General features: G+C 38.2%; 4 protein-coding genes across 13 annotated transcripts in view; 3 read left to right on the top strand and 1 right to left on the bottom strand.

Moving 5' to 3' along the window:
- Positions 1–2,613, top strand: part of LOC132193168 (uncharacterized) — a 125,587-nt gene extending 122,974 nt beyond the window's left edge. For 7 of the 8 annotated variants that reach the window (XM_059613625.1, XM_059613626.1, XM_059613629.1 and 4 more), the window contains 2 exons: positions 69–238; positions 559–2,613. In XM_059613625.1, coding sequence (XP_059469608.1) covers positions 69–238; positions 559–891 — 503 coding nt within the window. In that variant the 3' untranslated portion in view covers positions 892–2,613. Of the gene's footprint in view, positions 1–68; positions 349–558 lie in introns of all 8 variants that reach the window. The other variant, XM_059613628.1, reaches the window with a different exon arrangement.
- A 301-nt stretch (positions 2,614–2,914) lies between these two features.
- Positions 2,915–6,010, top strand: LOC132193170 (kinesin-like protein KIF3A). Its single transcript, XM_059613630.1, is given in 10 exon segments — positions 2,915–3,034; positions 3,196–3,402; positions 3,462–3,667; positions 3,740–3,930; positions 3,981–4,120; positions 4,180–4,377; positions 4,429–4,859; positions 4,951–5,368; positions 5,436–5,561; positions 5,617–6,010. Coding segments are annotated over 10 exon segments (2,175 nt in total). The 5' UTR covers positions 2,915–3,016; the 3' UTR covers positions 5,857–6,010.
- Positions 6,008–9,317, bottom strand: LOC132193171 (claspin-like). Of its 3 annotated transcripts, none has more exons than XM_059613632.1 (6): positions 9,012–9,317; positions 8,895–8,962; positions 8,651–8,789; positions 6,939–8,260; positions 6,605–6,858; positions 6,008–6,549 (listed from the first exon to the last, which is right to left on the bottom strand). In XM_059613632.1, exons 2-6 carry the CDS (start codon positions 8,914–8,916, stop codon positions 6,313–6,315), a joined length of 1,974 nt encoding a protein of 657 aa, XP_059469615.1. In that variant the 5' UTR covers positions 8,917–8,962; positions 9,012–9,317; the 3' UTR covers positions 6,008–6,312. The 3 variants fall into 3 exon arrangements, with proteins under 3 accessions (XP_059469615.1, XP_059469614.1, XP_059469616.1); XM_059613631.1 differs by having other exon boundaries at positions 8,895–8,947; positions 9,012–9,313; XM_059613633.1 differs by lacking the exon at positions 8,895–8,962 and having other exon boundaries at positions 9,012–9,316.
- On the top strand, positions 8,915–12,710 carry LOC132193172 (uncharacterized protein KIAA2013 homolog). The gene is made up of 12 exons (XM_059613634.1): positions 8,915–9,011; positions 9,080–9,724; positions 9,791–9,888; positions 10,184–10,462; positions 10,514–10,703; positions 10,832–11,078; positions 11,135–11,382; positions 11,438–11,525; positions 11,811–11,950; positions 12,005–12,154; positions 12,209–12,333; positions 12,386–12,710. The coding sequence occupies exons 2-12, from the start codon at positions 9,669–9,671 to the stop codon at positions 12,571–12,573; spliced, it is 1,809 nt and encodes a 602-aa protein (XP_059469617.1). The 5' UTR covers positions 8,915–9,011; positions 9,080–9,668; the 3' UTR covers positions 12,574–12,710.
- Positions 12,711–12,719: the final 9 nt, after the last annotated feature.

Here is a 12,719-nt window from a genome sequence, read left to right as displayed (position 1 = left end):
TCCAAATTTTTTATCAAAATAAATATATTTTATTAAAATATAAAAAATTAAATTTTTGTATCTTTCAGGACCTCCTACTGATAATAACAATGCGCCAGGTGAAGGCGGGGAAGATTTAATGACGCTGGAGGCCGAAATTAGTGAGCTGCAGCGCGAAAACGCTAGGGTAGAATCGCAAATGTTGCGTTTGCGGTCAGACATTACTGCAATGGAAGCGCACCTGAGAAGTGGAGATAAGGTAGATAATATGGACTGGTCCTCATGCTATAAAACAAACTGTGAAAGCACCACCACATCCACTCCCAATGCTTTTGAAATGGCAAAATACTTTGCGGGAATGCTTACTACGTAAGTTTCGCAATCCCTCCTTCCATCTCAAATGAATGTAAAAAAAAAAATATTAGCAGAGGGGCTGGAAATTTTTATTTTTTTATTGAAAATGCACCTCATCTAGTTTTGTTCACTCTCATATATGCATTTAACCCTTAAATTGATTTATTTTATTTATCACAATTTGTTTTTTAAATGAAATATTAATTTTTATTTGTTCTTTTCCAGGAAACCCCGGAAATTGCTCAAAGAAGTAACGACTTAACCAATTACTACGAGAGTATTAGGAATAACGTGATCACGCTGCTAGAGCACGTGAGGATACCCGGTAACCAAGATAAGCTTGCTCACGACAACTTCGATGCGTACATCACCAAGCTGCAAAACCTGTGCAACTCCGGCGACTGTCCGCCTCCGTCAGGCTACTCGACCAGTCACCACCTTTACCAGAGTGGCGCCAACCCTTACGCGGGCATGGACGCGGACACCGGCAGACCCATCATTTTTGAATCTGTGAAGAACGCCCTGCAAGATTATCACTGTTTACCAACGCCCATTTAAAAAATTGTCACATAAAATTTAGTCATTAGATGTTGAGATACACGGTGGTTTACGTACTCTATTCTCGCAAAAATTTAGCATCAAGACACACAGCCCGTCATGCAGTGGTTCAAAAATATTTATGGATGTGCGTGCAAAATGTATGGGTAGAAGAGACACTTGATTATAGAATGGCAGATGTACTAAACAAAATGTGTGTATTAACGGAATTTCTTTTTTTTTTAATTCTTTGCGCATTTCATTCCTGCAATTTTTCCAAATTTTTGAAAGTTTTCTCAATTTTTTCCTAATGGCTTTTTGGTGATGTGCAATCATTTTATCTCCTGTCACCTGTTAAAACGCTCAATTCTGATAAATTAGTCATGGCGATACGATTAAGAGTGAAATTAGTTGTTAGCGGCATGCAAGAAATCTTTCGGTGTGTAAATATTTAAAATATGCAGTATACTGGACAGCGCATTCAATCTCCCCGCTTTCATAACGAATTAGCGTAAAATACATATTAAGGAAAAAATAAATAAAAAATTAAGGCAGGAATATGAAACCCAAAAATCGCAGAGAACTAAAAAAATCCTCTCATGTTTTTGTAGTAAATAGCTCCGGGCATTGTAAAGTGAATTGTGTACATTAATCAAACTCTCTATCTATTTGCTCAAAAATCCACGGCAGAGAAGCGAGACAACTCGCACACTCGAGTAATGCAAGATAAAACAACATTTCCTCTGCTCTGAAAAAAATTAAATTTTTCTTTAAAATTATCTGTCTCTTGTAAAAATTTGAAAATGGTACATCTTTTCATTTGTAAAGAAGTCGGGCTAACGTACAGGGAGATGCAAAACCAGTTTTGGAAAACTCAATGTCTTTGATGTCCTCCAAGTATAATATTATTCCTGTTAGCTGGAGCTGAATATTACTTTGGTCATCATGAATGAATCTCTCTCCTCTCTTACTGTGATTTAATTGGTTCACAATCTCATTTTATAGCTGTGCTCCATTTAATTACTCTCCTAGTTTTGCAATATCTAGTCTTTATAAACATAAAATGATTTTTTAGGAGGCTGAAGTTTATTGAACTCCTACGAAACGATCTATTGATCTCTATGTTTACCAATTAAATAAAAATTAGTGTTATGTGTAAAGATATAAAGATGACCCAGTTAATTGAGCAAGTAGTAAAAAAAAACAAATGCCACAAGTATATAATTAATTATTCATTAAAGGGAGAAAGATTTTTCCAGCACATACATATTTTAACGGCTTTTGTATATAATTTGCACAAAACATTTTTGCGATTTTAGCCTCCAGCAGCATCCACATGATAGAAAAAGAATAACTGTTGTAAATAAAATTATGCTCAACTTGTTCGACTTCATTGTACGTCCTTCTATCACAGCTTAAACTCGAGAGTTCGAAAAACGCAATGTTAAAAGCAGACGAGAATTTTTTCTGATAGTTTTTTCTGCTCGTTTGGTTGTTACGATCAAAGCATGATGTTTTATCACACAGTTGTTTTGTTGTCTGTTACCAATTATGCAATATGCTGACCATTTATATAATATTAGAAATAAATTTAAATAAAAAAACGCTCCCAGAAACTCATCAATCAACCTGGGCGCTGAGGAAAATTTGTCGATTGGGAATAAAATTTTTGTTTGCGCAGCTCCGTAAATGTTACAAAATATGAAATCATCAGTGTAATCCAAAAACGTAGATGGAATGAGATTTCAGAAATATATGTTGTTAAAAAATATGAAACGAATTTTATTTAAACCTCCAATTCTATTGCAAAATTAAAAAAGAAAATTGCATTAGTTATAAATAAAGATAAAAATTCTAAATTTAATTCGTATGGATTGAAATCACTTCTTGGTCAGGTTAAACTTTTTGTCCGCACTTGAAAAAAAATTGACCGCAAATTTCGACCGAGTTGCTCATGGAAATAGCGCGCTTTTACAACTAAATCTTAGCTTATGGCGCTGGCATCGCTCTAATCAACCAATCAGAATGCAGCTTTAAATGAGGGCGTAACTAAGGACCCGTAGCAAAACAAATCGGGGAATTTTATTGATTTTCCGAATTTTTCAGAAATGCGACCAAAATAGATGCTAGTCAGCAAAAATTGAGAATGGAAAATAAACTTGCAGTAAGTTATAGTCTTTTCACTCAATTTTTCTCGCAAAATGACCAAAAAACAAACGCTTGAAAGCTTCAATTACATATTTTTTTCTCTGATCAGTCGGTTCCATTTTTCTGCACAAAATTTACATTTTTCATAAATTTTATTATTATTTTCATTCTGCACAGGAAATGGAGTCGGGTGAGGTGGAAAACGTGAGAGTGGTCGTCCGTGTGAGACCAATGAACGAGAAAGAGTCCAACTCAGCTTTCAAAAGTATTGTGGACGTTGACTCTGTTACCAACACTGTGATTGTCCTCAACCCTAATGCACAGGCTGGAGAACCACCCAAAACTTTCACGTTCGATTTGGTATTCGGGCCAGACTCCAAACAAGTATTATTCATAGTTTTGATAATTTTCCTGTCTTGTAACATTATCCTAATGTCCTCTAGTTTGACATCTATAATCAAACTGCAAGGCCAATTATTGAAAAGGTGCTTGAAGGATACAATGGCACAATTTTTGCGTATGGCCAGACTGGAACTGGAAAAACCTTCACCATGGAAGGAATCAGAAAAGTTCCAGAGATGAATGGAATTATTCCAAACTCATTCGCTCACATCTTTGGGCATATTTCAAAAGCAGGGGATAATGTGAAGTAAATATTTTTGTTTAAATTATATTATTATCATTTTTAATGATATTAATAATATATATTTCATTTTGTCAGATTTTTGGTTCGCGTCTCTTATTTGGAAATATACAATGAGGAGGTGAGAGATCTTTTGTCCAGTGATCAAACAGCAAGACTCGAAGTGAAAGAAAGACCAGACTTTGGTGTTTACGTTAAAGATTTGACCACTGTTATGGTCAATGACACTGACCACATGGACAAAATCATGACCCACGGCAATAAAAATCGTAAGTTTTGGCAAATCTGTGATATAATTTTCTCATTATTTTCTTTGAAGGAGTTGTTGGCTCGACAAACATGAATGCGCACAGTTCACGTTCGCACGCAATTTTTTCAATTACGGTGGAGTCGAGCGAGGAAGGACCAGATGGGCAACAACACGTTAAAATGGGCAAACTCCATTTAGTGGACTTGGCTGTTAGTTTAGAGAATTGTGCATTTCAATTTGTCATTTGATAAATTCTTGAAATTTTTAGGGTTCTGAGCGCCAGAGCAAAACTGGATCTACTGGTCAGCGATTGAAAGAGGCCACAAAAATCAACCTGTCCTTATCCACTCTGGGAAATGTGATTTCAGCACTAGTCGATGGCAAAAGCACACACATTCCGTACAGGAACTCCAAACTTACCCGCCTGCTTCAAGACTCACTTGGCGGAAATGCAAAGACAGTCATGGTAATTTTATTGTCAATATTATTAAAAGCTAAAGCAACCTGTTTAATGTAGTGCGCCAATGTTGGTCCAGCTGATTATAATTATGAGGAAACTGTGAGCACTCTGCGTTACGCGAACCGTGCTAAGAATATCAAGAACTGTGCTAGGATTAATGAAGATCCGAAAGATGCCTTGTTGAGAATGTGCCAGAAGGAAATCGAGGAGTTGAGAAAGCAGCTTCAGGAGGCTGGAATCTCAAGTGACTCGGATGGAGATGAAGGGGAGAAAAAGAAAATGAAAAAGAGAGGTAACAGTTCTGTAGAATTGTGGATACAAATAAATATTGATTATGGACTTTTGTGATCAGGTGAATGGGCAGCAGAAATGCAGGCAAGAATCGATGCCAACAGACAGGCACTGGCTGAGAAAAATCTCACCGAGGATGAGCGAAAGGCGTTGGCAGCTGAGGCTGACAAGTATGAGGGGGAATTGAAGAAAACACAGTATGTTTTGAAATATTCCTTGACTATAAATATTTTTAATGTAATAGTTAAAAAATAAAGTTGATTTTAAAATTTTTGCTTGTTCTTCTAGGGGCGAGCAGAACACTCTGAAAGAAAAGCTACACAATTTGGAAAGAAAAATTCATGTTGGCGGGGAGAATCTGCTGGAAAAGGCTGAGGTGCAAGAAAAACTGCTTGCATCGGCAGCCCTTGAGTTGGAGGAGAGGAAGAAGCAGGAGCTGCGTCTACGGCAGGCGCTCGAGCAGAAAGAGGCCGAGAGACTGGATATTGAAGAGAGATACTCCAGTCTGCAAGAAGAGGCAGCTGGAAAGCAGAAAAAGCTGAAAAAGGTTTGGAGTCTGTTGCAAGGTGTGCGGGCTGAGATTGCAGATGTCCAACAAGACCACCAACGAGAGATGGAAGGGCTTTTGGACAATGTTCGACAGCTCAATAGAGAATTGCGTTTGCAGTCCTTGATCATTGACACTTACATTCCTCCAGAGTACCAAGTATGAATTTATATTTATTGTATTTTTATTATTGACAATCTTAAAATTCTTTTAATTGCTTCCCTAGATGATGATTGAGAGATTTGTCCACTGGAATGAGGACATTGGAGAGTGGCAGCTGCGATGTGTTGCTTACACTGGAAATAACATGCGGAAACAAATCCCCTTTAATGAAACCAGCCATGAAAATGATGTAACTATTTTAAAGCGCATCCAAAAAGACATACTGATTTGTATTTTTTTTCCAGCTCGCAGAACCCAATCTTTCTAGTCTATATTTGAGCTACTCAACAGACAGAGTGACTCATGATAGAGACATGATGATGTCAAGTGGATATTCAAGCAGCAGTGCCAGGAAGCGCTGCGCTCGATCTGCAGTCAGTCGATCAGCGCATTCTTCTACATACCAACTGGAGCAAAGTTCTCATCACGGAAATCCCACTGCATCTACGTCCAGCAGTGCTAGACCAAAGACCTCACGCCGATAATTTTATTGATCTTAATTATTTTCTGGATGTAATATGTATTACTTACATCAAGAAAGTTTGCGATATTTAAATATACAAGTAATAATAATTCAAGTCGCATATTTTTTTTGGCTCACAAATGGAATATTCAATAAAACAAAATAAATATTACTTTATCAAAAATATGTTTCATTTATTGAAAAATAATCATCATCAATTCAATTAAGTACAATTTTTTTATTCATTCTGTAGCATTGATAAGGTCTTAAATTATTATTTGATAGTAAATCTGTTGATCAAAAATATGCAAAAAGTATAATAAGTAATCATTTTACAAGTTGTCCTGATTGTGAGATTCCACAAATAAATTTGATTCCTTACTTGATGTCAATGTCTTTTATAAAATTTGTGAGAGCAGCTTTTCCTTTCCACTAATCTTATGACTGCCATGTAAAAATTTAGGAAATATGCTCAGATTTACTTTGACTTGGCAGAATTTTCCTCACGCCAAGCCTTGTAGCGAATCAGATCAAGGGTGACTGGAGACACATTTTTCCAGCCGTCATCTTCTTCACAGAAAATATGGAAAACATGTTTCATGTAGAGTGAGCAGTGGGATATATTTTCCAGAGATTTGGCACCTCCTTCGATGAGGGCAGCAATTGTCAGAATTTCGTTTATAGCATCATCTATGCATGGGATGTTATGTAAATCCTGAAATTTATTTGAGAATAATAAATTATGATTATTTTAATGGTGAATGTACAACCTTGAAGAAATTTTTCAGGCTCTTCTTGTTGATGCTGTGAAGTGTGGGGAATGTTTTTAGGAAATCAAAGACAATGACTCTTCCTTGAATAGCATTTGACCTCTCCATGATGTACGAGGCCATCAAGATCTTCCAGCAAGGCTCATTTCCGAGACCTTCGTACACCAAACCAAAAGGAGAAATGGGTGCTTGGTTGACTAGCAAAGTCTTCAAAAGAGGCAAAGTCTCATCACTTTGGTTGGCACCGTTGAGATCTGAAATACAAGATATTTGTATTCAACAAACTTATTAAACATTAATTTTAAAGCATTCTCATCAGAGCTAGGCAAATCACCTGAGTCAGCACTATCATCACGAAGATCCTTGTCGGCCTCAAGTTTTTGCTTCTTGGCAGCTACGGTTTCCTCATTAGATTTACGTTTTATCTGAACATCCTGTGCATCCTCGTTTCCATTGAATGTCAAGTTGGCCGAGGCCATTTCCTCAACTGGTATTGGAGCTCCCTTCACATCATCCTTCATTTGGCAATCAACTTTTGTATTGATCCCATCCTTGTTCTTCGGATCTTCTTTAGGGATTGGGCCCTCCTCAACTTTTCCCTGCAATTCCTTCTCGGTCTCATCTATTGAATTTTGTCCAGTTTCTTCATTTTGGCCATCATGGGCTTTTTCCTTTGAGCCCCTCTTGGCTTTCACATCTTTTTGAATTGACTTTCCAGGAGACTTCTGCTTTGGGTCTCCGTTAACTTTTTTTTCATGCATATTTTTCACGACATCCAATTTGTGCTCATCAGAAGTTTTCTTTGAGTCTCCTTTAGCCTTCCCAACCTCATGCTTTGAGTGTTCTTTGGCCTTGTCATCTCTATGCTTGGTGTGTTCCTTGGCCTTGCCATCATTTTTTACTTCAGAGTCATCCTTGGCCTTTGAGAGTTCCTCGCTCTTCTCATATTCCTTTGATTTTTGGCCAGAGGTAAGCTTAGGAATTGTGTAACCCCGAAGCCCTAATGTTTTCTTTGAGCCATCTTTAGCATTTTCATCAGACTTTGGCTTTGAGTCAACCTTAGCTTTTTCCCCAGATTTAGGTTCTATGTCTTCCTTGGCTTCCTCGCTTGATTTGGGCTTTTCCTCTCCATCCTTGGCATTTAGCTCATCTTTAGATTTTGGCTTTACTGGCTCATCTTTAGATTTTGGCTTCACTGGCTCATCTTTAGATTTTGGCTTCACTGGCTTATCTTTAGATTTTGGCTTCACTGGCTCATCTTTAGATTTTGGCTTCACTGGCTCATCTTTAGATTTAGACTTTACTGGCTTGACTTTAGATTTAGGCTTCAATAGCTCCTCCTCAGCTACCTCAGAAACATCTGGCATTTCATTATCATTTGATTTTTCCTTTCCATCAGGTATAGGCTCTATGACAACAACTGGTTGCATGCCTTCATTCAGCTTTACATCATCTTTGATCTCTGAGCCCGTAACAGACTTCTCTGGCTTTTCTTTGGCAGCTTTAGAGACAGCACGGGACTTCTTGTTATTAGGTTCCTCTTGATCAAGCTCAGATAGAGCGACTCTGCTAATGGGTGACTTTAAGAAAGCAGCATCAGGGTCAACTGATGGCCCTTCAAATTTATCGAGGTAGGCCCGCAGCTCGACTCTAGACCTAAAAATTCAGAAAAAATTGTTGGATTGCTTGCATTCTGATGAGTGGGTTGCTTGGTCATCATGTGATCAATGCTCAGCCAGAGGCTTTTTGTAAAAACAATTTTAGCCTCTGGTATGCAAATCATTGATAACATTTTGGCTGACAAGTTGGGAATTTGGGATGGCGCAAGCTGAACCGTCTTGCGTCTTGCACTCGGAGGTTTGCCTCGTTTTCTCCGAGCCACAAGCTGGAAGAACTCAGCTCGTGTGGCAAATGCCTGCGTTTCATTCTCTCAAGACTTTTGCGTGGCAAGGCCGGGGTCAGCAGGGGGCCAAGGTCTCAGGGGGTGGTAAGGGCGATTTCAAAATTTAAAATAGGATAAAATAGGATTTCTTTTAATATACCAACCTTAGTTTCTTTCCATCGGGTGGAAACACATACACATCAAAGTCACCTTTTTTTTGCCCATTCTTCCTCCTCACAAGCTTCCTCGTGAAGCCATTCTCCAGTTCCTCTTCAATAACGTCGCTGTCCATGACAGAAGCAGCTAAATAAAAAATAAAAGGCATAAATTTAGTAAATTCAATTGTTCAATGAGACAAAATATGTACATATGCGTCAAATTTCGACAAATAAAATAAATAATACAAACCACGTTTTGACCGAGACATCATGTGCGTGTTTGATGAGGGCAAAATTCAAAACCTGCGTGTTAAGTTCCTTAATATTTCACTTTAAAATGTATACAGACGATTTGTTTTATACATACGTGAGTGATGCTTGTTTGTTGGCTGATCGTCCACAGATTACTTCTCTTTTTACTGTGGAATTCGGCAGTCCAGGCCAGACCGACCGTTTGATTTGATGGAATGCAGATCGACGCCAAAGGCCAAAGTCGCCAAACGCCGAAAGTCTTGGTTTTTTGCCTTTTTGGTTGCGCGCAGTTGCTCCGGAGTAAAATAGTGTTGTGCACTCAGCAGTGGTTGCCACAGAAAGAGTGAAGTTCAGTACTTGCTTTATACTCATTTAAATTCAAATATAGTATGCCTTAATTACTTTGTTATGAAATTAAATAGGAATTTAAGTGTAACAAAATTATTTTTGCCATTATACTTGCTCGTACGAAATTATTATTTTCATGAAAGCTGTTCTCCTTACCGCACCCTCCAAGCACCCTCCTTGTTCCCGCCCCCTTCCAGCCCTTCCTCCTCCAGTTACGCCCATACCTTTCCGTGTCAAGTCGACGTAATGCAAAAACGTAAATATCGAAGTTGTATTATTGAACGTCACCGGCAAGAGTTTGCAAAAAAACACGATTGAATACTTTCCAAATCTTCCAAATGGTTAAATGCGCTGCATTTCCAAATCACAGCGATGCTGAAAGCTGTTGAATAAAAACTAAGAAATCCGGACGACGCCGAAAAAAATGGAATTCACTGAGTGGCTGCGTCGGCTAAAACGAAGCCTCGATAATTATTTCACGTTAGTTAATACTTTTTGGGCCACGTCTCATGATTAAGTAATTAATTTTAATTTTTTTCTGTGCAGGTACCGAAGGCTGTTTGTTTTGGTTCTTGTGGTTTGCGGCTTAGTACTTTACTCGCTGCCAGAATTTTTGCGACGATTTGCTTACTCTGAAGAAGAAGGTATGTATACACAAATTGAAGGATAAAACATGCTCTTGACTCCCCTCTTAATGTCTCAGTAAAAAAAATTTTTTTTATGATCCAGGAATAATTATTTATCATTAACTATAATTTTTGTGCACATAAATTTTTACGCATGATTATTAAATATTTCAAACATATTTTTTTTAGACTACCACAAAAATCATTCAGGTAAATCTCAACAAAGATATACAATTTGCCAGCTTATTAAATATTGGATTTTAATTTTTTTTAAGCATATTTAGATTTGTGCTATATTGTATTTTGTTTTTAGGTACTGCACAGACTTGTCTAAAAGACCGTCTGACGGCGTTCACTCTGGACATAGCAGAGTACAATGCTCACCTGCAACATGACCCTCAACACGAGGGTGAAAAAACTTATGTTCCTTACCTCGGCAACGGACACTTCGGACTAGAAGCATCTCCGGATGGAAACGTTTACTTGAAGAACGGAAGGACTTTGTCGCTTCCGATCAAGTGCCTACCGGTAGTTGACACGCAATTGTCGTCAAGTCAGTGGGAGGAGGCCACTGTTATTCAATATGTCACCGGTAACTCTTGATATAAACCAAATAAAATCAAAATACTGTGCTTTTCAAAAGGTATGGTGCACAAACTGCAGTGTGCCAGCAGTGGCGTCCACACAACCCACCAGATGTATGCCCACCGCAGCCTGCCGTCCATATTTGTCCAGTCAATTCAAATTACAAATCCTAGTGACTTCCCAGCCACTATCACCTTCCGCCAGAGGGGTGTCAGAAATTGGGCATCTGCGGATTCCCACAAAATCAAGTAAAATATAAATTATTTTTAACAAATCTAGACATAAAAAGAAAAGAAAATACCATTTTTGGTTACTTTAAAATTTCTTTTAATTTCAAAACCTTTTATTTCTTTTGTCCGTTGTCCGTATAATTCAGCTTGCCATTGGCCTCCAAAAAGAGTCAGTCATTTACCGTGGCCTCAGCAATGGTGGATGTTCCAAAGTCAAATCTCGACCATGTCATTGCCGTTACAACAGTTTTGCAAGCAGTCCCAGAATTGGTTGAGGTCAATGCCCACTCGTCCGCCACTTTTGAGTTTCTCACCAGCATCAACTATTCGGAACCTGTGAGCCGCTCGGAATTTGTAGCCAAGAAGCGCGAAACTGAGCAACGGGCGGTCGATGTAAAATTTTGAACTTACAAAGATGTAAATATTAATTCTAGAATAAAACTGTCTAGGCCATGAAACAAGCCCAAAGTCAGCGCTCTCACCTGCTCGAAAGCCATATTTCAACTTGGCGCCAACTTTGGAGCATGGGTTTCAGCATCAGCCAGTCTTTGGCTGCCGAGTCCATCAACGGAGATCAGATCAATGCCACCATGTATTATGTCATGTCTCAAACTCCATACATTCCAACCCTGCAGCGGTCTGAGCTCCAAAGAGTTCTTTTGTACTCGGAAGGTTGCTACGGTGGTCTCCATACTTTGTAACAATCAAATAGTGTTCATAACTGGGTTTTTAAATATAATGTTCATTTGCAGACAAGCTCAAAATTTGTGGACGCCTTTGTCAACTTTGAATGATGTCAACAGCGCAGTCTCACTTTGGCTTCTAACCCTTGAGAAACAGGTGAATTGCAGGATTGACTTTATTCAAGGTCCGCTCGTCAGAAAATTTCGATTGTTGTCGAGCTCTCTGATTGGGTACAACTTTTCTTGTACCCAATCAGAGAGCTCAAACAACAATCAAATCATTTTTCATTGTTGCTGATGCGCGGACCTTGACTTTATTGAACTGTTATTTAAAATATTGCATTATCAATGACCAATGACTGAAATTTTAATATCCATACATGAAAAACTGATTTAAATTTAAACTTATTATATAATTTTTTTTATCATTTTGAACTTTTAGGGTTGCCACAATTTGCTAAAAGCTGGAGCCAGTGGGGTTGCAGAGGCAATGGTTCTCAGTTTTGGAGGTTTGAGGTTTAGTAATCAGCACTTGGAATTCAATATCCACCCAAAATATCTTCACCGAGACTTTCATTTCCGGTAATATTTTAATTGATTTTTGTAATTAACTGACTCATTAAAATAATTATTCAGACGAGTAAGCTATGGAAATTTGACTCACGTCAACATCAGTGTAGTTGTTCAAGAAGACAATAAAGCAGTGCTCCTTGTTTCCCTCGATCGTAGTGACAAAAATTACTATGCCTGTGACGCTGGCTGCCTAGATACACCCGTGCAACTAGGGTATTTCTCATTAAAATTAATTGAACCGTGCTTGCTAAATGGGCTTTGTTTCAGACCTGAGTTCAAGACCTTCCCTGTAAAACTGACTGAGCCCCTGACTTCGATCCTTTACATAACTTACGACAAACAGCACATGGAAGAGCTGAGACACACAATCCATGTTCAAGAAATAAATGAAGGTTACTTGTTTATTTAAATTTTTTGCACCTATAAAATAAATTTTATTTTCAGCTCCAGCACACGAGCACCACATCATCGCCTTGCACAAGCACGGCCACCACCTGGGCGGCCTACCGACGCTTTTCTGGGTGTCCATCTCCTTCCTTATTGTAGTGTTCCACATGTTTTTGATCAAGTTGATTTACAATGAGTATTGTGGATCTCAAGATCGGTACCGTGTTAGGTATAACAAGCCTTGAGTGGTTTTCTTCTGACTGGTCGAAATTTGCAGATACAAAGAGCGGCTCTATTAATTATCGTCTGCGAGTCTTTGCAAATGTGAATGGTAATAATAAATTAAGACTTACTGTACATATATAAGCAATAAAAAATAATTACATAAATT

This window comes from Neocloeon triangulifer, unplaced genomic scaffold (genome assembly GCF_031216515.1).
Source record: "Neocloeon triangulifer isolate White Clay Creek 2 clone unplaced genomic scaffold, ASM3121651v1 ptg000003l, whole genome shotgun sequence".
NCBI classification, from domain to species: domain Eukaryota; kingdom Metazoa; phylum Arthropoda; class Insecta; order Ephemeroptera; family Baetidae; genus Neocloeon; species Neocloeon triangulifer.
This window is presented reverse-complemented; position numbering and strand designations above follow the sequence as displayed.

Coding starts and splice junctions, on each gene's coding strand:
- LOC132193171 (XM_059613632.1), bottom strand. CDS start 8,916: ATGATGTCTCGGTCAAAACGTG. Junction 8,790..8,894: donor GATGTCTCGGTCAAAACGTG/GTTTGTATTATT, acceptor TTTTTTATTTAG/CTGCTTCTGTCATGGACAGC. Junction 6,550..6,604: donor GCCTGAAAAATTTCTTCAAG/GTTGTACATTCA, acceptor AATAAATTTCAG/GATTTACATAACATCCCATG.
- LOC132193172 (XM_059613634.1), top strand. CDS start 9,669: ATGGAATTCACTGAGTGGCTGCGTCGGCTAAAACGAAGCCTCGATAAT. Junction 12,155..12,208: donor GATACACCCGTGCAACTAGG/GTATTTCTCATT, acceptor GCTTTGTTTCAG/ACCTGAGTTCAAGACCTTCC. Junction 12,334..12,385: donor TGTTCAAGAAATAAATGAAG/GTTACTTGTTTA, acceptor TTTTATTTTCAG/CTCCAGCACACGAGCACCAC.